General features: G+C 41.3%; 1 protein-coding gene across 3 annotated transcripts in view; it reads right to left on the reverse strand.

The window, feature by feature from the left end:
• The window catches only part of LOC135110402 (uncharacterized), a 17,029-nt gene that overhangs the window by 1,697 nt on the left and 5,332 nt on the right, over positions 1-10,000 (reverse strand). For 2 of the 3 annotated variants that reach the window (XM_064022681.1, XM_064022683.1), the window contains exons 4-8: positions 8,917-9,055; positions 7,681-7,777; positions 6,469-6,538; positions 3,011-3,179; positions 1-146 (exon numbers count right to left, since the gene is read on the reverse strand). The exon at positions 1-146 is cut by the window's left edge and continues 1,697 nt beyond it. In XM_064022681.1, coding sequence (XP_063878751.1) covers positions 41-146; positions 3,011-3,179; positions 6,469-6,538; positions 7,681-7,777; positions 8,917-9,055 — 581 coding nt within the window. In that variant the 3' untranslated portion in view covers positions 1-40. The remainder of the gene's footprint in view (positions 147-3,010; positions 3,180-6,468; positions 6,539-7,680; positions 7,778-8,916; positions 9,056-10,000) is intronic. The other variant, XM_064022684.1, reaches the window with a different exon arrangement.

The following is a 10,000-nucleotide window of genomic DNA, read 5'->3' on the forward strand; positions in this document are numbered from 1 at the left end:
AATGTCATGCAGGTCTAGGGTGGCTCGGCGCGGCGGGAGGTCACACGGCGTTGTTATCGTAAGACGGGTTGTCGTAAACCTTGTCCATCCTGTAGGAGGCCGTGCGGGGGTTGTAGGTGGCCACGGCGGGGGGCGGCTCGTCATCCCTAGAGGCGGAGACGGAGGGAAGATGGAGTGGGGGAGGAATGGGAGGGAAAGAGAGGACTGGTGCTTTGAGGGACGGAGGTTTTAAGGTCTGGAGAGGTGACTTGGCTCGTTTTCAGTTTGTTTTTTTAGATACGTAGATGTTGTGCTGATGATTCGTGAACGAAAAATTATCGACAATAGTGGAAAACAATGAAAGTTTATCGGTAATACTCGAAAAACAATAGAAGAATAACCCTTTCGCCTAACATTTCGGGTCGCCACTCACTTCACGGCATTATTAACATCATGTAATAATCCAGGACTCCTTCAACTTTGATTTTTTTTTATTTTTTTTATTATTATTGCCTTAAGCCTCGTAAGAAGCACGAGGATCTCCTGTACCTGCGATGAAATGATAGCTGATGACGACGATGCTTCCTGGCTGGCGATATTACCATTTAATTCCTCGAAGATCAGCCAGTGTACAACGGGATATTAATGAACTAAGCTTCCCCGCTCGCTAGGACATACAGCTTCACCCTTCATATTTATAGAAAACGAGGACCGAGAACCAGCCAGATCAAGTGTGACGTAGGCGGGTAGCTGTCGCCGCCATCACCACCACCACTATAAATTTCACCAATTTACCACCTCACCACGCTTCTCTCACCACCCAGCTTACCTCAGCAACGACCTCACAGCACCAGCAGCCCTTCTCACACCCCCCACAGACCAGGAATGAACGTCAGGAGGGCCGTCAGAAGGAAAAAAACACAGCAACACATAAAGAACGTTACTACCCAAACAGCAACCAACCGGCTTCTGAGACGCGGCCAGGCTAGGTGGGAGTCTTGTCTGTGGGGTTTGTGGGCTGACTTTGGCGGGTTTCTTATTTTCGCTTGGAGTTTAAAAAGGGTAATAAAGGTTTAATTAAATAGCAGTGATTATGTGCATGTTTTCTTTTCTTTTTTTTTTTTCTGGCACGTTTTTGCATAAGGGTTTCTTGTTTTTTGTTTGTTTTGAAGGAGAGAATAATTGATGACGGAGTGTATGTGGATTTGGCGTTGTTTTTAGCGGGTTTCTTGCTTTCGTTTGGGTTTTAAAAGACCATTGGAGGTTTAATGGTATGCTTATATTTACTCGCGGTTCTTTTCACTGTTTTTTTTTTTTTTATTATGACTTCCTCGTTTTCGTTTGTTTACGGAAGAAAAGTGAAGAATAAAAGTGTTAAAAAGCTGTTTGTTTCTCAAGTCTTTTATTTTCACGAGTTTTCGTTAGATTTCAGGAAAAAAAAAAAAATATCTCAAAGTCCATCTTAGGTCATTGCATCTAACATATCATTGTAAGCACCGGCAGCTGATGCAACAGGTAACAGTTTTAGCGACCACGGAGAAAAATAGCGAAATACGACCCTAATTTTCGCTAACGATCGCTATTTTTCGCTAATGTTCGATAGTTTCGCTTTAATGACTTGTTTGAAGGATCTGTGCCGCACCTCCAACCCTTTCAAAACGCTCTAGTTAAAGTGACACGGGTTTTACGGAGATTTTACAAGATTTATAACAAGAAATTAAAGCAAGAGAAAACACTTTAGAACGCGGGCAATCATCTCTATGGCCTTGGATAAACGTCATGATGAGAGAGCAAAGAAAACAAGTGGTTAAGAATCCGTGCCTCAATGCAACACATGAGGAATAAGCGACCGACCGAGGCAGCTGGCAGTGACGCCCTCACCCTTGATTGGAAAAGACACCCACGAGAACCAGACTTATCTCTCTGGCATTTGAAATTTGTCGTGATAAGAGGACAAAGCGTTATAACTCTTTCACTGCTCGACAAATATTTTCCTGTATCAACTTTAAAATAGTTTTGTGGCCTAGAAAAGACAAAATTAACCTCTTTACTTTTTTTTTTGTAACTATGGAAACCGATTTTTGCAGAGCTTGTAATATGAACAAAGGAAGACCATAAGAGTGAAATGATTAAGAACACGAACCTTAGTACAACACAAAAAAATAACAAGAGAGCAATCGAGGCAGCTGTCAGTGAAGCCATCGCCCTTGGAAACCCGATTAATCATCTCTGAAGCCTTGGAAAACTATCGCGATGAGAGCAAAGCGAATAAAAGACGGCTAAGAACACAACCCTCAGTATACATACAACACAAGCGGAACAAAAGAATGACTGAGGCAACTGTCGGTGAAGCACTGGGACCCAACAGAGCGCGTTAGAACTCATTAGCATGTAATTACCAAAGAAATTATGAAAATCGACCGTGAGCTGAGTGGCGCACCGAGCCGTTTAACTCCTTCCCTCCCTCACGCTCCCCTTGACGTCTTAATGGTAATAGTCTTTTAATTCACCCTCTCCTCCTTAAACCTCCGATCCCTTGATAAACACCAGCTCATCAAGGGGCATTTCAACCACGGAGTATGGATATCAGAAAGATTAGCAAGTATTTTATCAGGCATTATAGACAGGGATAGAGAAATCCTAAGCTGTTATCATTACACTTTCTGTTATATTAGTGAGAGAGAGAGAGAGAGAGAGAGAGAGAGAGAGAGAGAGAGGAGAGAGAGAGAGAGAGAGAGAGAGAAACAAGAACAGAGAAAAAACAGAGAAACATACAGAAACAAAAAGAGACAGATCGAACCAGAGAGAAACAAAGAGAAAGAAAGAAAAACACAAACAGATAGCCAGATACAGAATGAGACAGAAGCACACACGTAGAGGCGGAGACAGTGAGAGAAAAAAAAAAGAGACAGAGACAGACAGACAGACAGACAGAGAAGAAAACCTACACTAACCATCACTACTTCACACACAGAGAGAGATAACCTCCCTACCAGTGCTACGTATGAGAAGGAGCAAGTATTATACAAACCGGGCCAATTCACGCTGACTCCCTATGCAGAGGGGATAGGAACCCACGTACTTGCATCTGCCGTGAACGATGAGCGCGACGAGGGCCACAAGGCATGCGCAGAACAGTGCCAGGAACACGTAGAAGGCGTCCCATATTGCCTGCGCCACGCTTTCCAGGCTACTCAGATCTGCAGGAGGAGGAGAGCGTAAACCAACGAGTATTTTGTGATAAGTGAGGTTAAACTAAGAGGCAGAGTAAGTAAAAAAAATAAATAAAATATAAAAAAAAAAGTAAAGTAATACGCATTTTGTAAGGAAGGAGAAAGAGAAAGTTAACCAACAATAATTTTTGGTGAAGCGAGATTAGATTGAGTAGGAGAAAGAGAGAAAGTATATAAATAGGTATTTTGTAATGAAGAGAGGTTAAACTAAGTAAAAGGAAGAGAGAAAGGAAAGCAACAGGGCAGTTTTTTTTTTTTTTTTTATGAAGGGAGATTAAACTAAATAGGAGGAGAAAAGTAAATCAACACGTATTTTGTAATGAAGGGAAGTTAAAGTAAGCAAGAGGAAAAAAGAAAACAAGAATTTTATATAGAATGGAGGAAAGCAAGAAAGAAAGTCAGGAAGGGAAAGAAGTAGGAAAGGATGAAAGGAGGAGAAACTGAGAGAAGAATGGAAAGAGAGAGAGAAAGAAGAAATATGGAAAAGCAAACAGGGAAAGGAAGAGATGAAGAAAGGAAGGAAAGAAAGACGAAAAAGTATGATAGGAAATGGATGAGAAATCACAGATTGACAAACACTACAGTATAAAGTTTCAAGACACTTCACAATGTAATTTTAGACTTTCTTTTGACTTGTTTTCTTTAGAGACTGTTAGTTTCAGTGAGTCTTTTTTTATCACTTGTCTTGCCCTTTGACCAGAGGAAAAAGTAAATAGATAGATAGATAGACGGATAAACAAATAAATAACCAAACAAATAAGCAAGCCAAAAACGAGTGAAGCAGAGACGAAGCACCGTTGCAAAGACTAAACATCAATCTACGCACAAGGGAAGGAAACAAGCTAACAAACAAGTAGGTTGAAGGAAAGAGGACGAGGCTAACGTACACCTGATACTAGTATTTCCTCGGCACAAGGTTGAGTTTCCTAGCCTTCTTTTTTCCCTTCTTTTTCCCCTTCTTTTTCCCCTTCTTTTTTTTTCCTTTTTTTTCGTGGCATTCTGATACGCTTTCCATAATGCTCTTAAGCAGTAATAGAGACTTTCAGCCTTTCTAAACGTTAGCTCAAGAGGGGATGTTTTATGGCAGCAGTCTGGAGGAGGACGAGAAAAAAAGGACAGGAAAGGAGGAGGGCAGGAAAGGCGAAGGAAAGGAAAGGAAAGGAAGGTAGGAAAGGAGGGCAGGTAAGCAGGAGGAGAGGGAAAAGAGGAATGGGAAAAGGAGAAAGGTAACAAAGGAGAAGGGTAGAAAAGGAAAGAGGGTAGGAAAGTAGGAGAAAAAGAGGACAAGAAAGGAGTGGGGAAAGGAGAACAAGAAAGGAGGAGGGTAATAAAGGAGGGAGGAAATAAAGAAGGAGAGGAGGAATGAGCGAAAGGAGAAAAGGAAACTGAAAGAAAAACGGAAAGGGAAGGTAAAGAAGAAATATGGAAAGAGAATAGGAAAGGAAGGAAAATAAGAAAGGAAGAAGCGAAAAAAAGAAAAACTCACGGGTAGGAAGAAAGAAAGGAGGCAGGAAAGGAAGGAAGGAAAGAACGAGAGAAAAATAAGTGAAGAGCAGAAATGAAAGAAGTAAGGAAGAAAACTAAAACAAAGAAAGGAGAGAAAGAACACGGAAGGATAGACGAAAGGACGAAAGAGAAGGGAGAACAAAGCAAAAAGAAAGAAGGGAAGCGAAACCAGGAAGACAAATAACAGGAGAGAAAGAGGAAAAATAAGAAACAGGAAGCGAGGGAAAACTAAACAAGCAGGCAAAGACCACGGGAGGAAAGGAAAGACGATGATAAGAAACGAGAAGGAAACACGAGAGGGAAGGAGGAAATAGAGGGGAGAGAGAGAGAGAGAGAGAGAGAGCGACGGCACAACGAGGCTAAGTAAGAGACATTCAACTTTCTCAGGTAAAAATGAAGGAAGGAAGAGGAAGAGGAGGTGGAGGAGGTTGAAAGACAAAGAGAGAGAGGGAGAGAGAGAGAGAGAGTGAGAGAGAAGATGAGCAAGAGTAAGAATAGAGGTTGAATTCAATAGTGATTTCGTTTCCCTCAGTTCCCAACAAGCCAGCTATCACGGCCTCGCGTCTGCCAACGTCATGCACCACGTTTCGAGTTACACGCCACGTTTATCTTCAATCTACACGTGGCTTCAAGGACATGACTCTTGCTTACTCATCCTGGTCCTGGGTTCGACTCCTGCTCTTCTTCTGGGTGAGTTCTCGGCTGGTTCTTTTGGTTCTCCTGGTTTTGATGGTTCTCCTCCTCCTCCTTTCATATTTCCTCCTCCTTTCCTTCCTCCTCCTCCTCCTCCTCCTCCTCCTCCTCCTCCTTCTTCTTGTGATGCTAATGCTATTAGATCTACTGCCACTGTGACTTGTCCTCCTCCTCCTCCTCCTTCTCCTCCTTCTCCTCCTCCTTCGTCTTCTTTTTCTTCCCTCTCTTCTCCCCCGACTTCTTCTTCTTCTTCTTCTTCTTCTTCTTCTTCTTCTTCTTCTTCTTCTTCTTCTTCTTCTTCTTCTTCTTCTTTTTCTCCTCCTCCTCCTCCTGTTGTTGTTAATGCTGCTGTTGTTGCTTGTTCTTCTTTTCTTCTTCCTCCTCCTACTACAACTCCTAATCCAACTCCTTCTCCTACTTCTTCTTCTTCTTTTTCTTCTTCTTCTTCTTCTTCTTCTTCTTCTTCTTCTTCTTCTTCTTCTTCTTCCTCTTCTTCTTCTTCTTCTTCTTCATCGTCGTCGTCGTCGTCGTCTTCTTCTTTGTCATCATCATCGTTATCATTATCATCATCTTCTTCTTCTTCTTCTTTTTCTCCTTCTTCTTCTTCTTCTTCTTCTTCTTCTTCTTCTTTTTCTTCTTCTTCTTCTTCATCGTCGTCGTCTTCTTCTTTGCTATCATCGTCATCATCATCATCATCATCATCATCATCATCATCATCATCATCATCATCATCATCATCATTATTATCATCATCACCATCATCATCATCATCATCATCATCATCATCATCATCCTCTTCGTCATCGTCTTCATCGTCGTCGTCGCTTTTGACGCCTTCTGCCGCTTCTTCTTCTTCAGAGAGAGAGAGAGAGAGAGAGAGAGAGAGAGAGAGAGAAAAGGGAAAAACATCTCTCGCACCTTTATCATTTATTTTACATCCCAGTTTTCTTTATATGTTATTTTTCCTAACCTAGCCTAAAACAGCGAAAGAAAATGGAAAAGAGTGGAAATAAACAGATAGTCAGCTTCAGTCAGTCAGTCAGTCAGTCAAACTTACTTTCTTCCTCCGTGGTGGTGGTGGTGGTGATGGTGGTAACGTTAGGGGGCGCAGCTGTAGTGCCATTAACCTGTAGCAGTGAGGAAAGGAGGTGTTAGTGATGGAGGAAGGGTGAGGCTGAAGGTGAAGAGAAGGGGTCGGGAGGCAGGAGTTGTGATGATGATGGTGAAGGTGAGTGATCATAACGGTAACAATGATCATCTCTCTCTCTCTCTCTCTCTCTCTCTCTCTCTCTCTCTCTCTCTCTCTCTCTCTCTCTCTCTCTCTCTCTCTCTCTCTCTTACCTGCGTTGGTGTTGCATCCGTTTCATTCAGGTTAGATTCTGTTGTGAGGTTCGCTTGTGGGGGGATGGGGGGGAGCCTGAGGAGGAAAAGGAAGAGGAGGAGGAGGAGGAGGAGGAGGAGGAGATGTTACTTCATTAGATGGTATTTGCTACAGAATCCAAAAAAAGAATTGTTTGGAAGAAATATAAATGCGATTTCTTCCCTTTTTTTTTATTTTCCTTTCTTTCCTCTTTCTCTCCCTTTTCTTATCTGTTTGTTTGGTGGTGGTGGCGGTGGTGGTGGTGGTGGTGTTGTTGATGTATTTATCTGAATATTTTTGTTGTTGCAGTTATTTTTTTTTTTCAAGTAATTCATTTTGATCTTGTTGTTGTTGTTGTTGTTGTTTTTTGTTGCTGTTGTTGGTGGTAGTGGTAGTGGTGTTGTTGTTGTTGTTTTCATTGTTGTTGTTGTTGTTGCTGTTGTTGTTGTTGTTGTTGTTGGTTGTTGTTGTTGTTGTTGTTGTTGTTGTTGTTGTTGTGGTGATGGTGGTGATGGGTAGTGGTGGTGGTAGTGGTGGTGATGGTGATGGTGGTTTAAAGGTGGTAGTGCTGTTTGCGGTGCACTTAGTAGTAGTAGTAGAAGTAGTAGTAGTAGTAGTGGTGGTGGTAGTGGTGGTGAAAACAGTGACAATAGTTATAATGATGTTGACTGTGGTATTGTAATGATGTTAGTGATAACAGAGGCAGTAGTGGTGGTGGTGGTGGTGGTGGTGGCGGCGGTGGTAATGGCGATGGTAACTCGATTCTATTCACAGTAAATAAAAAATGTTCTTTAAAAATACCGAAAAAAATACATAACAATTACCTGAACACGTATCGATATCAGAGAGAGAGATAGAGAGAGAGAGAGAGAGAGAGAGAGAGAGAGAGAGAGAGAGAGAGAGACTTACGGGGGTGGTGGTGATGGGCGGTCCTGTCATTCCCTCCACCGTGATGTCTGCCGCCGCCCACATCCCCGCCTCGCTGTGTTGAACCGCCCAACAGAATCTGCAATGACACCATAGCGCCTAGCGAGGAGGAGACGGCACACAGAAGACAGAGGAAAGAAATAGCGTACACTAAATAAAAAAAAGAAAAAAGGCAAGGTGTGTATAAAACAAAGGAAGAACAATGGAACAAGAAAAAAGTTTACAGAAGAAAGAAAATACATTTATAGAAAAGAAAGAAAAAGGAGCATACTAGATAAAAGAAAGACGTATGGAACAAAGAAGAGACGAGAAAGGTGTATGGACAGAAGAAAGAAGATATAGAGGAGAAAGAAAATGTGTATACTAAATAAAAGAAAGGTATATAGCGCAAAGAAGTAAGAGGAAAGGAAGAAGAAAGGTATACGGAGGAAAGAAAAGATGTATAAGAAAATAAAACAAAGGTATATAGCGAAAAGAAGAAAGAAAGAAGGTGTAAATAAAGACGAAAGAACTTAAGGACATAAAACAAAGGAAACTGCAAGAAACCACTCCCTGTACAATGCATACCTACTTTCTCTCCACCTGTCATCCCCCTCCATCACCTTATCTAATGCAATCAAGGCAGGTAGAGTAATTAGGGACAGATAAGTGGATTAATATTACCTATCGTCATTATTTACGTTTTCTATGACTTATTGCTGTTTGTTCACTTATCTGTTGTTTGTTTTGGGTCGACGCTTGGGGGACCAGCTCTGTGTGTGTGTGTGTGTGTGTGTGTGTGTGTGTGTGTGTGTGTGTGTGTGTTGAACGATTAAAAAAATGTTCCTAGTATCATCAATATATTATCTATCTATCTATCTATCTATCTATCTATCTACCTATCTATTTATCTATCTATTTATCTATCTATCTATCTATCTTTCAATCTATCTATGCATTCGTCCATCTATCTATCTATGTATCTACCTATCTAATTATTTTCTGCCTGCCTATCTATACAAGTATCAATCTACCTATCTATCTATATATCTATCTATCTATGCATCTGTCTATCTATCTATCTATCTATCTATCTATCTATCTAATTATTTTCTGCCTGTCTGTCTATCTATATATGTGTCCATCTACCTATCTATCTATTTATCTATCTATCTATCTAACTATCAATCTATCTACCTATCATCTATCTACCTGTCTACCTATCTGCCTTCCCCTTACCTTGAAGCTCCCCAGGGCAGCCAAGGGGGAATCTCGAAGGTGTCGGTGCCCCATGATCCCTCAGGGTGCGCCGCCCCCTCCCCCGTCACCGAGTAATTGAAGAGCGTCTCTCTCGCCCCCTCCGCCGTCACCACCTCACCTGGAGACACCTGGATGTTAGGAGATTGACCAACTCTCTCTCTCTCTCTCTCTCTCTCTCTCTCTCTCTCTCTCTCTCTCTCTCTCTCTCTCTCTCTCTCTCTCTCTGAAGTACTTTGAATCAGTCAGTCAATCAGTTTATTAGTTAATTAGTCATTCATTCAAAAAAACATTTAGTCAAGTAAGGAAATAAGTGTGTAATCAGTCAGTCAGTCAGTCAGTCAGTCAGTCAGTCAGTCAGTCATTTAATTAGTCAGTTAATTAACCAATCAATCAAACAAACAATTCCTCCCATCCCGCCCCCCTACTCTCTCTCTCTCTCTCTCTCTCTCTCTCTCTCTCTCTCTCTCTCTCTCTCTCTCTCTCTCTCTCTCTCTCTCTCAACATCACTTTTCCCTGCCTGGCGCTAAAACACCTGAGTTAATGGCAGGTAATGAGGAAGGTGAGTCACGATCCTGAGTCACCGTCACTGAGTCACGAACATGGACACGAGAAGTAAAGACGCTTATCAAAAGTAAATGAATAAATAAATAAATAAATAAATAAATAAATAAGAGTGGAAAAATGACAAAAAATAAATGACAGGGCACTTTTTTCCTCTCATCATTTTACCTTTCTTATTTTTACCTTTTTTTTAACGTTCAAGTGTTTCAATTATTATTATGTCAGTTGTTGATGGGGTGTCTGCCTATCTGTTTATTTGTCTGTCTGTCTGTATGTCTGTCTTGTACGTGGATCAGTTTATCTGCAGGTAAAAAAAAATAAACAAATAAGTAAATAACTCTTGTCTATGTAACATTTAACTCGTTAGGATAAAAGGTAACATGATATGCATTATTGTTTGAGGGACTATGGTGTGTGTGTGTGTGTGTGTGTGTGTGTGTGTGTGTGTGTGTGTGTTTTACAGGTGATATATAAAGCAACGATCACCTTGAATAGTAATAAA

The sequence above is a fragment of the Scylla paramamosain genome, chromosome 20 (assembly GCF_035594125.1).
Source record: "Scylla paramamosain isolate STU-SP2022 chromosome 20, ASM3559412v1, whole genome shotgun sequence".
Lineage (NCBI taxonomy): Eukaryota > Metazoa > Arthropoda > Malacostraca > Decapoda > Portunidae > Scylla > Scylla paramamosain.